Source organism: Acanthaster planci, linkage group LG08, assembly GCF_054643075.1.
Source record: "Acanthaster planci isolate LZ-2023a linkage group LG08, COTS_SCS, whole genome shotgun sequence".
Classification (NCBI taxonomy): domain Eukaryota; kingdom Metazoa; phylum Echinodermata; class Asteroidea; order Valvatida; family Acanthasteridae; genus Acanthaster; species Acanthaster planci.
Window position 1 is genome coordinate 738551 of NC_141784.1, and position 13315 is coordinate 751865.

At 43.0% G+C, this 13315-nt stretch overlaps 1 protein-coding gene across 2 annotated transcripts in view; it reads right to left on the bottom strand.

Annotated features, from left to right (window-relative positions):
* The window catches only part of LOC110978128 (lymphocyte antigen 75-like), a 47657-nt gene that overhangs the window by 13325 nt on the left and 21017 nt on the right, over positions 1–13315 (bottom strand). For both annotated transcript variants that reach the window (XM_022232869.2, XM_087139659.1), the window contains exons 21-39: positions 12878–13093; positions 12588–12745; positions 12170–12277; positions 11235–11353; positions 10429–10577; positions 10064–10275; positions 9759–9886; positions 9244–9302; positions 8493–8660; positions 8200–8241; positions 7772–7938; positions 6682–6746; positions 5219–5319; positions 4751–5023; positions 3461–3600; positions 2599–2713; positions 1251–1510; positions 789–972; positions 372–638 (exon numbers count right to left, since the gene is read on the bottom strand). In XM_022232869.2, the coding sequence (XP_022088561.2) occupies positions 372–638; positions 789–972; positions 1251–1510; positions 2599–2713; positions 3461–3600; positions 4751–5023; positions 5219–5319; positions 6682–6746; positions 7772–7938; positions 8200–8241; positions 8493–8660; positions 9244–9302; positions 9759–9886; positions 10064–10275; positions 10429–10577; positions 11235–11353; positions 12170–12277; positions 12588–12745; positions 12878–13093 (2931 nt within the window). The remainder of the gene's footprint in view (positions 1–371; positions 639–788; positions 973–1250; positions 1511–2598; positions 2714–3460; positions 3601–4750; positions 5024–5218; positions 5320–6681; positions 6747–7771; positions 7939–8199; positions 8242–8492; positions 8661–9243; positions 9303–9758; positions 9887–10063; positions 10276–10428; positions 10578–11234; positions 11354–12169; positions 12278–12587; positions 12746–12877; positions 13094–13315) is intronic.

Here is a 13315-nt window from a genome sequence, read left to right on the forward strand (position 1 = left end):
GTAGGAAAATTCGACAGACGATCTTTGTCAACCATTGGCCGATTTTGCCTGGCACCCAAAATATATTTTGTGCAGATATAGTTGGGTAAATCGGCCACTGATTTACAAGTGATCGTCCCACGGACTTGTGTAGGGGAGCAAAGCTGACGCACCTTCCCCATTACAAATTCTTTTTTAGCAGGCATGTCTTGTCCTTCTTCGCCTGTTTTCTTGTCTGTCTGGTTACTAAATTATCTCAAAGACAGAAAACATTTTCCCAGATAAGCAAATATATGCGGTAATCGTAATGTTCCGATTTCGCCCCCATTTCTGGCGCTCTCTTAGGATATGCTGTATGCGAAACCTACATGAACGATTATGTCGTCCCTTACCATTAGGCCCTCGTTCAAGGCCAATCAAAATCCAGCTGATGCCGGGAACGCCTTTCTGGGCCAAATTTTGGACAAACTGGTTCTCGCCCTGGTTGCTGATGGTGGCCACGTACGCTCCTCCGTAGTACCTGTCGCAGTCGTACACCGCATCTTTGAAAGTGGCTAGTTCGTAGCTGCCCGTGCCCAGGATGTAGCAACTGCCACCGTACTCTGCCCATTCCTCTTCACAGAATCCCGGCTCAGGCCCCGGAGTAGGCGGCGGGGAACCTAGTTGATGATAAAAACTTCAGAGTTGAGCATGAAGTTCTTATAGGACTTGATGCAGACATGAAAACCCGCACCTGGAAGGCCACCAGGTAGCAACTCAAACCGTTTCACCTGGTCAGTTCTAAATAAATGTACGTATTTCAAACTCACCGGTGGTGTACTTGCAGGCCGTGTAATACTTCTCGCTGCAATCAACATTCTCCCAAGAGCCACTAATGTAGAAATAATAGTCATTTTTCGTCAGGGCAGTGCAGTTGTTGCCTCTGGGGTCATTCCATCCCCAGAATTCGATGAGGAAGGGCCAGCCGTCCAGCCAGGTGAAGAGCCTAGTAGCCTGCACAAGAGAACAATTACAACACTAAATCCTACCTACTGACATGATGTCACAAAAGAACTGCATGTACGGGAGGCTTTTTATTGTACTTAATGGAACACTCCCTGTCCTTTTAGCCATTTTTGCCTCGCTGCCGTCCAGAGTGAGATGTTAACTTCGTCAGCTGAAAATAGCTCTACCTATTGTACTCTGAAAAAAAAAATGTATAATTCTACAACGGAAAAAGTATTACCGCCGGAAGTCATAACAGAGTCGAGCGCAAAATGTGCGACACCCACCAGGTCGTCGTACAACCCTATCCAAACGTTGTCATCGGCTTCCATTGCCATCGTCACCAGCTGCGACTGTTCGAAGCCATTTCGGACTGAGGCCAGGGTAGCGCCGTCACTGTCACAGTATGCCTTGGCTCCATCGAAGGTCCTCTTCTGGCTTAAGTCGACCTTGAAGCAGGCATCGCCATACTTGGTGTAATCGGCCAGGTTGGGGTTGATGTCCGAGCATGAGGGTGGTGGGGGCGGCGTTCCTGAGATGCTGTCGTCTGTTGGTGTAGCAAGAGGTTTCTAACATGATCAGAACGACACAACCATGAAAGCAAAACAACGGCTTTCTAACTACCTGTATAATAAACTAGGCTTTGACTGCAAAGTGCCACAATACGAAATATGCTGGTAATACATTATAAACATGAGCACAGAATGAGAAGGATCGGCCGAGCTGGCTTGGGTGGAATAGTGCTATAGGATTCGTAAAGATGGTGTGTGTGGTTCAAGTGGACGGTCCGCTTTTAGTTCCTTTTTTGGGGGAAAAGTCATTTTTAAAGAATTACTAAACTTTTGGCCAGGAGTTTTGGAGCTCAGTAACAAAGCCAGCTTCATTGTGGCTGAACCTAAAACCACAGGTCGTGCCCAAGTGATAAAAAATGGTCCACAGGGCTGATGAGTTTGTTCGGTGAAATGGAATGAACAAAACAGAATGAAAAATAGGTGCGGTCATCAACCCGTCTCGTCACACATATGTTCATTTGCTGCTTGTTTTCAGTATTTCTAGGTCTCTAAATAAAGTACAGGCCAACATTATATGCGGAGTTCATATTTGCCACCTGATAGCCAACCATTAGTTTATATATATGTCGTAGTTGACATGACTTAGCCAAGGGTAAATCCAGACTGAACTTTTTTGGGGGGAGAGGGAGGGAGGCAAACATGTTGTCCGGGTATTCAAGAACACTTTGGTATTGTATGATGCATTACCGTGTATGGCCCCTCTAAGGGGTGAGATTAGCTTCCGGCTTTTTACACCCTTTAGAAGGAAAGCCAATTTCTCTTTCTGAAGGGCCCTTACATTGGCCCTCGTTATTCTTACTATGAAAAAAATATTTTTCTTCATCCAACATCGCATTCAGTGCCAAATACAGGATTACAGGGCAGGATTGTAATTGGCAATAAAGAAGACAATGCATGGAGAAATGTTCAGTTTTTGGACATCGGAGGAAAACTCGGGATGAATTTTTAGGGAAAAGCATAGAAATTGGGAAGGGACTGAAACCTCAATCCACATGCCGACCACGGCGGGATATTCGAACAATAAGAGTACGTGACTCCTCCCCAATCCGTCGATGACACTTACCTGGTTCCCTCCTGCAAATGTAGCTATGGAGAAGAGAACAATCCTCGGCAAACCAACGCCCACTTTCCACGTCCTCGTGTTTCATGCACGCACAACCCTCCGTTATGTTTTCGGACTGTGAATTTGACGTTAAGACAGAAATTGTTGAAGTTAACATGGAATCCACACTTGCCCGTTAGGTATCGCTACTCTTCAAAAATGCACAGAAAATTAAACCACCTTAGAAAAATGTTGCATTCCGGACACCACTTCGTCACTTGTGGAACGAAGTCTCTACTGTTAAATCCTGTATTAAACCATGGCCATTTGCAATGATCCGATACAGTGGCAGTAAGCACTGTGAAAGGGGAAACAATTCCGTGCAGTCCCTCATTAGAACAACTAAATTTGTCAAACGAACTCCAGGTCAACAACATTTTAGAAGTATTTTCTGACAGCGTTGTTCAGTCGCAGATACGGCTCTTTTCAAAGATCCTGCAAACTGAACGAGGAAAACATGACTTCAGTATGCAACATCTTCCTGCAGCCTCTATTCTGTCCGGCAGTATTACCGAACTGATACTGCTGTTTTGATTCCGAGTGATTTATACGTGTGTTGACTTCTTGATTTGCAGCAGTGCGGTAGACGGCAATTTCATGCTTACATGATTATTATAACCCCGTTTCAGATTCCTATTTTCTATAAAAAAACAGCCTTAATAATTGAGCTCTGGAAGTACGTAGTACTCAAATGAAATCACCCCCGATGAGTCAGCATTAATGTGGACAAACAGTGGCCAACATTTCCAGGTGCGATAGTCCTACTTTGATTAAAATGATGCTCCTGTCTTAGCTGTACAAAAACGAAAATCATCATATTTACATAATAAGGCTGATTGTACGCCCAGACTAAGACATCCTTTGAACTGCTGTCTGCCCACACGTAGGTGCCTTGGTTTTCGATGTTGGACATTCCAATCCACACATCACCATCAGCGTTGATCATATCAGCAGTCAGAACATCTTTAAAACAAGCAAATATTTGGATTTTCAACTAGAAAAAGTAACGGGGTGGGAAGGAACAAATTGGGTCTGTTATTTCCTTATAACGAGTTCTTAGAAGACGCTAAAGTGTTGGGTGAAGTGTCTGCTACTATGCAACGATCGGAAAAATTGCAAGGCAATCACATTTGCTGGTTCAAATACACTTTAAATATTCCAGATTTGAGCCTGCATACCAATGAAAGTTTTCCTCTGGTCTGTCAGATTTTATTCCAGGCTTAAAGAGTAGGAAAACGAAGATACAATATACATACATCTTAAAACTACCAACATCGGCTCTGATATAGCCGTAAATCCCAGTCTGCTGTGGATGGGGAAGGGAGTGCTTAAGTATGACGAGTTATTTTCGGAGGTAAATACCAGTCCGGGTCCCCCGACAATTCACCCGATCCTACTACCCACAGCTACTTATAAGTGAGGCCTATGCAGCTAAATGGCCATGCTCTAACTGTGGTGCTAATTTATTATGATGCAGTAGACATACTTATAAGTGAGGCTTGTTCGAGCCTTCTGCTTCCAAATTTTTTGACGCTGACTAGCCTCACGTGTAAGTGTGCCACTGTATTGCATCATACGATAATATATTAGCATCACAGTTCTTGCAGGCTATTTTGCTGCACAGGCCTCGCTTATAAGTAGCGGTGGGTAGTCGGATCGGGTGGACAAATCCTGTGTGCGCTACTGGGGGCCTACTTACTATGCAAAGACGCCCTAGTGGCAAAAAGAATCTCGTTTCAATTTGCAGTGTTCAACAAGGTTAGGCTAGGCTTGACAAATGACAGCGACGAATGAAGAGTTTGGTATATCAGTGCCGGTATACAGCGACGCTGTACTTTAAACTTCAGTCTTATTTTATAGTGGTGTATCCACATCTTCACTCGGGGAAACCAAATTGAATTTTCATTACTAAAAATAATGGTCCAAAGTTTTCATTTGTAAAAGAAAGCACATTCGAAACCGATCTCAAAAGAAAGGTAGCAGTTATACCCTCTCAAGAATCGCTGGTGCTTTCAATTCAAATAACATTTGGAAGGGAAAACTGTGTTCTCTACCAGTGGCGTATCCTCCACTGATACGCCTCTGGTATCCTATGCGAGCAACTCCTGCTTACTGTGGACTTCATAGCTGTGCACCGACGCAAAGAGCGCTCCACTGTCCTCGCACGCCTTCTTAGCGTCTCTCCAGTTCTTCTTGGGGTCGCTTTGGCCGCCCATCCCCATCATCTTGTAGCAGCGCCGATCGCTGAGCTGTTTCCACCCTGGTTGACACTTTCCACTTGGGGGGTTGGTAGGTGCGTGGGTAGCTGGAAGGCCGTCGAAACGCTTCTTACAGATGTAAGGACCATACTCCCCACAATTGTACGACATCCATTTGCCCTTCTTCGCTTTTTAAGGTGAAAAAGGAGACCAGCAGTAATTTAGGATTAGAATAATTGCTACATATACAAAACAGAATATGCAAAGTCCCCGTGAGGAAATAAACGGAAGCCTTTCTTACTGACCTTGGTCAATCACTTCATTTTAGCCACATATTGTTGACAATATGTCGTGTTAACTCACTAAGCCACATAGTTATTTACCCGAATCTTCACTAATGATCTTTACACAGAGCTTGTCGCCGTATCCTGCGTCTGGTTTATCCAACCAGTTTTGATAGTCGTACGGGCTGTGGTCTTCCCACCTGAAATGTCCAGAGGAAAGCAAAGTACTCGTGATCATATCAATATTGACAAGTCGGACAAGGTCAAGGCAGAATTGACCCTATCCTGACGCACCCCATCGTCACCTGAGCTCACATCATATTGCAAGCAAGTTGGGAGTTTGAATGGTGGAGAAAACCTTGAAACATGCGGCAGCACCATGTAAGAAATATCTATTATGTGAGTTGTTGAGGTTCTATAAAGGAGATGAGGGACTCAACGTTTGGGGCAATATGCTTGACTCGTCGTCAGGAGACGTAACTCGTATTCCTTAAACCAGCCTACTCCTACTATATCCACACCCGCGATTCTCGACTTGCGATTCAACCAAACCCTGACAAAAGCATCCGGGTTTTCCATTACCCAACAGGTGCTTTAGGAGAAGTTAAAGACTACCAAAACATGGGCATAGCCCCATTCTTGTGGGTGAAGGGAGAAGCACTCATCATGACAACCGACTGCCAAGCCATCAATTGAAGACGGGGCATGAATTTAGATAATCTGGAGTACACTGTCAGTCCCGTTCCTCCTTTCTTTGCTTCTTTCGTCATCGTGTCACAATGCGACTGTCACAGACTTTTCAATTTTCCGATGCGATTTCGTGAAGGTGGTATTTGGTAGTACGAACGATTTAAAAAAGATACGAAATGAATGTGAAAACAATATTTATACATAGAGCAACAATAACAAGCACAAAGGTGATCATGGTAATTTAGACCAACAGATAGTTACAGTAAGCATACAGGAAGTGCAGTAGGTTTTAGTAACTTATCTGTGAAGTATATTTTGGGGGTAGTGACTCGAATGGTTCATAAACTGCCTTCACTGACTCCAATCAGACGTGAAATAATCAATGATGTCACATTAGGTTTGTTTTTACCTGCGTTCTCCTTTCGGAGCTAAGAGGATCTCATCCCTACTTGGCTCCCAGTGGAGCACATTGTATTCAAAGCATGACATCATCGTCATCTCTTACAGTTCTTAAATATGTTGCAGAAAGTTCCCCCTCATTTTATTTTTGCGTAAAGTTGGTAAGGTCTGTTTGGTTTTTATTTAGTTTTAATTCATTTCCGTAAGGAGACAACCAACCATGGGCCTCGAGCTTTATCAAGAGCGGGAGCTATTTCCTTAACAACGGTGGTTCCTTTGATACTATCTGCGCATCGTTGGTTCACAACGACTTGGAAGCACTAGCGTCGCAGTCGCATTGCTACCACCAAAATGAAAACTCCCCACTAACGCGGCTCTTTACAACCGAACAGCGAGTGCTTCAGTTCGAGGCGGATAATCCTTGCACATTAGAATTTGTACCTAAAAAAAAAAACTGAATGATTCAAACTTACTCATGATTGATCGGATGTGTCAAGTTGGATTTCAGACCATTCCAGTAACCATTTTCATCGTTCAACTATTAAAAGGAACATAAAAATGGTTTGGAAATAAGCCTTTTGCGAGTTAAATTTGAATAAAATATGTGAACTGAGTTCTTTAAATTTACGTCAACATAACTATTTGAATTCTTCATACTAAAACACTGTTGCTATACCTCGTGATTCGGGGCAAGCTTTTGCTTAGTTACATAAGAGACGCCCTGCAACAATACACTGTTCTCAATGGATAAGAACAGCACAAAGGAAGCAGTCCATTCCAGGGATAGTGGTTGCTATGCAAAAGCTTGCCTCGAATCACCAGGTTATAGCAACAGTGTCTTTAGTCTGGGGAATTCAAATTGTTACGTTTATGTGTCATAATATAACTCAGGGTAAACGAGATTTTAGTCAAATTTAATTTGCAAATGGCTTGTTGTCAAAGCAAAGCGGTAGTTGTGGAAGAAATACACACAAAAAAATCTGTAAAACGCTTTCGGGAGTATTTTTGTGACCTTGACCAGTAACGTCTTTCCACTTTGGTTACTGGTTTGCTGTTTTCACGACTTCTGTCATGCCCGTGTTGGGTCGTTGTTCCGACCAAACGAAAACAAAGGGTTTTCACCAACTTAAGCAGTGTTCGGCACTGGTTAAGTTGGTGGAAAGTAATCAGACAATTTTCGTCCTTAGTATTAGGTGAAATATGAATCTCATGATTTTTCGTTCCTCGTAACAGTGAAAAAAGAGTACTTTGCCTGAAATGTGAAGAATGCTAAATTTTGCATGAAAATGACATTTATTGGTGACAACGTCATCTGCCAGCTTGTACTTTGTCTCTCTCTCTCTCTGATGACTAACCGTTCTGGTAATGCGTTTTGGGGGCCACCCCAGTTATTGCTCTGACGTCACCAACGTGTTTTTTGCTTAGAGTCACGAAAACACGCTCTCGGTATGTGCGATCATGGCTTGGTGGCCAATTGTGATTGCGCTCGTGCCAGCCTCGCATTCAATGACAGGCAGACAACGCCTTGACTGAAAGCTACTCAGAGACATGTATTAAACCTACCCGCTTATTGATAAAGTCGCGCTCGTCGTCGCTGTGGATGGACACGAGGTGAGCATCCATTTCATGGCAATAATGGTTGGCGCTATGCCAGTCGTCCCAATGGCTCGTGAAGTAGTAGCAGTATGGTGCCAAGTGGAACCAATTATTATCACCATAGCAATCTCCACCTGACAGAGAAGGAAACAACATAGGTATGTATCACGGAGAAGTAAGCAGTGTTGAGTTTTCTAAAGCCTGTGAAAACATTTTGACTCCTTGTGACACTACTGAATTCCTTTTCAGTTCACAGTAGGCCTAATAATGGCGCGTACAAGCTAGGAATATCGTTTAATATGTCTAATGAGAGAAAATTTCTTAATTTTTTGAGTGAATGATAATAATAAAATTAAAAATGACAGACTCTATAAACTGACGAAGACTCATCTTACCTGGTGGTGGTGTCGGGGCTGGAGTTGTGACAACAGGTGTACCTGAGAAGAGTCAAAGAAGTAAGAAAATATTCTATATGACTAACAAAAAGCCTACCTGTTCGCTTCTTAAATTAGACAAACGAAAATTACACACCGAATTTGAATAGCCCAGGCAATTATCCTTCTCTGAATGTAGACATGAATCTATGGCGTTGCTGTAGCAGAATCCTTGCAAAGGTATTTTGGTTGGAATTACCGATGTCACTGAGTCAAGAATGGACCGATAAACTACCGCTGCTCTCGACGATTACCTTTGGGGATGGAGCAAAGGTAGTTCCGCTTGTACCAACAGAAGAGGTCGTTCCACTTTCCTCCCTTCAAGTCTGTCTCGACACATTCCTCCTGGCCACCGTAGTCATTTGGCTCGCCTGGCGCCCAGTTGGTGTATTGCACTGGTGTACCATCGCTCCACCTATAACCTACCGAGCGACCGTAAAGAGGGAAATAGAGTCACACCGGAGCATTGAGGGGCTAACGAACGGATCGGGTTCAAAGGTGGACCCAGAAGCAACTATTTTTGGAGGGCAAAAACTCTTGGCTGTCTTTTTATATATATCCTGTTGCTAATAGGTGGGGCTAAACTGGAGGGGTGTGTGTTAAACACTCTTGGGAAAGAGGGCAGTGATATACTTCCGAAGTGGGGGGGGGGTGGCCCGTGGCACCTCGGACCCTCCATTAGCCATGTTTTCACATAGTAACCCTCAATATTATTGCGATTTCACAAAACGTCTGCACAATGATTCAATGAAAATCTAAGATCGTTGAGGCTACATTGAATATATGTCAAATATCGAAGAGGATATATGCAAATATTTCCGTTTTTGTTTCGTATAGAGATCACTGGTATTTACAATATTTAAAAAAAGTAAAATTACAACACTGCAACACATCTGAAAACGAATTACTTGGCTAGGTAGGATAATTTATAGCGGTTACTGTAACTTTTATAAGCTAGGGGCCTAAGTGATTGCCAACTTTACAATATCTTATCTGATAACCTACCTCCCTCGTTTCGCTGATCGTTCAGTCCAATCCAAAATCTTCTCTTCAAGTTAAGCTTGCTGAAAAAGGGTGACATCGCTTTGATTAAAATGATTTGAATAAAATCAGTTTCATCTCTAAAACGCGTAAACTAGTTTTTCGCTGTACAGGATCTACATTCAGCTACAGCCCTTTTCTTTCAGGGGATTTCTTACAGTTAATGATCCCTGGCACAGAAGCCAGAGGCTAACGGCTGTAGCTACTTCCCATAGACGTATGTGTCAATGCCAGCCGCAGTCAAGAGTTTTAGACCCAGCCTCTTAAAGGACAACACCCCCTTGCACTGGTCGATTAAATTCCTCGCGCATTGATTACACAATGATTCCACTTTTGACAAGAAAGGGTTTGTATCTCCACACGTGTACATTTTCGTCATATTCCGAAAAATATATGCACCAACTTTTCCTTCCAAGAATTTCAAGGTGCTTGGGTAATTTACAAAAGAACAATGTGTTTTCTTAACTTCCATGACTCACAGGTTTTTCACCAAGAATGCTTCTTCGTCAGGATGATGGAAACTTGCCAAGTGTCCGCCAAAGTTAGTGCACACCCGATTAGCCTCGTCCCAGTCTGCGGCGTCAGAGCCTTGGTCGAATTCGACCGCCTACAAAAACGTATACAGGAAGAGAAATTTACTAAAAAGCGAGATCTTCAAATATGTCTCTTATCAATATAGAATGATAATTTAATGCACTATTCCGAACAAAAGCGAAATCTGAAAGTGACACTTTCGAACTTGTAAAGGTATATAAATGAAGTTAAGAGTATCATTTTCTCGTACTTTGAAGCACCGTTGGCCGTAGCCTGTCCAACCCGAAGCGCAGTCTTGGCTAGACGGCGTAGTAGGTGGATTTACAGGGGGTGGTTGAATGGGCGGTTCACCCGCCTTTGCCTTCTCGCAGATGTAACGATACTGCTGAGAACAGTCTCTGTCAGCCCAGTAGCCTGCGTCTTTGCCGGAGCTCATAGTTACACAGTGACCCGTACGATCATCTGAAACCAGGCGCAAACAATTTTATCCTAAAGCTTACTTTTCACTTTGGTCGAAAACAAACTGCTTGGAGGGGTAGCAAGTTGCACTGCATAACAACTTGTAGGCCTATACAAATACAATAATGTGATCGGTGTCGCGGCACATTAACTCACCTGGCTGTCCCTCGCCCCAGTTGGTGTACGTGATCGGAAAGCCATCCATCCACTCGTACAGTCCGGCGGTTTTACTGTCACTGAGAGCGATGAAAAACTCGTCACTTGCTTCCATTCCCAGCTGGCCACTCAGGAAAGCTTTTTCCAGTCTGCAAAAAAACCAACAAAAAAACAGATCACTTTTTTATATTAAGAGAAAGATAAACGAGGATGAGCACCTTTTCTGATGATATTTTCAAGGTTAACGAAAAAAAACGGCTCCTTGCACTAGAAATAAGCGGACGATGAAACATACTGAAAGGATGAACGGCAAGACCAACTGTAACAAGGGATTAAAAAATCACTGGGAACTAGAAAATACCAAAAAGAATGCAAAGAGCAAAACTACGATGAAACATAAAATAAGACAGATATCAGTGACGTCATTTCCTGAACAGATTCAATGAAACCGGTTCTGGTCATAATGATAATGAGTAGCTCTTGTCAGCGAAAACGTCATTATTGTCAAAGATATGGACAAAATCCATTGATAGTTACGGTGATGAAGAGAAAAAGTAAATATTTTATTGACCAAATGAAAACTCATGTTTTGACAAGTGAATTCTTATCGTTACAAGAAATATGGCAAATCAAGTTTCGTTTTGTCGACATAAGCTTTTGCTCTGAATGTATATCGGCAACAGTTAATGTAAACTGAATATGTAATTCAATTAGCATTTCTCCTTAAGTCATTTGTTTTGACGACTATCATTGGGTCTGGTCTAGCGGGTCTAGTCTCTACATCCTTTCGGAACATAATGATACACCTCTCCTCAATGACGACTAGCTGGGCACCAGAAGTCTTCTTACAGTTGGTACTTGCATCAGCCCACGAAGCTTTGTCCTTACTGAGCAGGTAACAGCGATTCATCCATGATACCCAACCCTGGAGGAGGGAAAACATTGCATGAATATATTGAAACTCCACTGCCAAAAACTGTTTGACACTCTGTGATAGCTGTACAGGAAATAGTGGTCCGACGAAGCGACTGCGATTAGCACACGGTGACGATAATATCTTCCCAGTTTCTGTAGCGTGTAGGGTGATACACGTGTCAAACAAAATTTAAACTCAATATCTCCATCTTGTCCATCAATATTAGTCGGAGGCGTATCCAGGTGCTGCGTGTGGGGAAGGTGCAAATTTGGATGTTTTTCAGAACGACGCTCAAAATGTCTTTTATCCTTATGATAATCTCCACTACCCGAAAAGCAGTAAATACCGTTTCGAAAGTGTAAGCAGTTTGAATTCCTAAAAAGAGAGGGTGTGTATTTTTTTTGGTACTCACATCATAGACACGCCATGAGGCGCGCAAGTATATGCGCGTTCGACGCGGAGCACGCTTAGTCTTTGCGTACACGTAGAACGCGTGCAAGAACCCGTTTGGAAAACCTACAACCATCTGTCTTTCTTATGCCGCTAGGGGGTGCACTTCAACTCGGGGCGGATAGGCCTCTGTACCTGCTGGATACACCAGCCACTATCTTCGATCATTTAATTCGCTGTCACTTTCTGGTCCTAAGCTACAACATAAGGCGGCGAAACGGACTCCGGTTGCTTTCTGAGGAACACATATTAATTTTTTGCAGATGTAGAGCCTATCATGGGACTTATTTCCCTGAACAAACAGAAGAAACCTCAGCAGACCTCCAAGTGTTCCATCAACATTTATTATTTAACCGAATAGACTTGATGACTTACAATTGGGCATTTGCCGTCGACTGGTGGAGGAGGGTTGCCAGTTGATAGACCTTGCCGACACAAGGAGCTTCGGTCGTAACCTTTGCATGATAGATCATTCCAGTATCCCTGTGGAAGGTGAAAACAGAAAAATCATTATTATTATTCCCGCTTCAACATTTTTGGTCCAAACCTCCCGCTGTTTCAATAGACAATAAAATGTATGCCAAACCTCCTTTAAAGACTTTGGAGAATGAGAAAGGAGATGCACCTGCTTGCAAACTTTAAAATAAATAAAATCTTTGCTAAGAAAAACAGTCGTAAAACAGTCAGTGTGCACAAACAATTACCGACCTTTATTTAATCATGAATAAAACAGAACTTTATTCTGACTTAGATTATTCAAGACTAACTGTAATCTGGTGATTGTGTCTCTTACGGAATGAATATATAACTCAATGCAGTCCTCTCCGTTGACATTGTTGGGTTCATGCGCGTTCCAGTTGGTAAAGGTGACTGTGTCACCGTTGGACCATTGGTACAGCATCTCCTGGGCTCTGTCGTTCAATCCAATCCAGCAGCTGGTCTCCTTTTGGTCTGTCCGCAAGCATAGAAAACTTTGAAATGTGAAGTATTGAACACCATAATGCGAAACAATAATGAAAAGAAAAACAATACTATACTCAAAACATAAACAGGCGCAGGCAAAGCCAATTAGCGAGAACGTACTTTTCTCATAGACGAATGCTTGGAGGAAATGATTGACGTTCCTGTCAACCACCGAAGCCAGCATGGCGCCGTTGGGGCAGGCCTGTTCGGCTCCATCAAAGTCATCTTTGACAAAGCTGACGTAATAGCAGTAGTCTTGGTATCTGGTCCAGTCCTTGGGGCAACCCATCGTTGAGGGAGGTTGGGTTGGTGGCAGGGGGGGCTGAACGCTTTGATCTGGGAAGAAAAAGGGCGGGAGAGAGAATAAACTTGATCAGCTTAAGAAACCTTCGCATCTTACCAAAATGCCTGAGGACTGCAGTTGTTTTGGGATGCAAAGGGTGCAGTGCTTTGAACAAACGTGTTCACCTAAGAGTAAAAACTTTAATAGCAAAAGAGGCCTCAGCTTCTCAAGAAAATGACAGATGACCTTTTTTTCATGGAGTGCAAGAGATATAG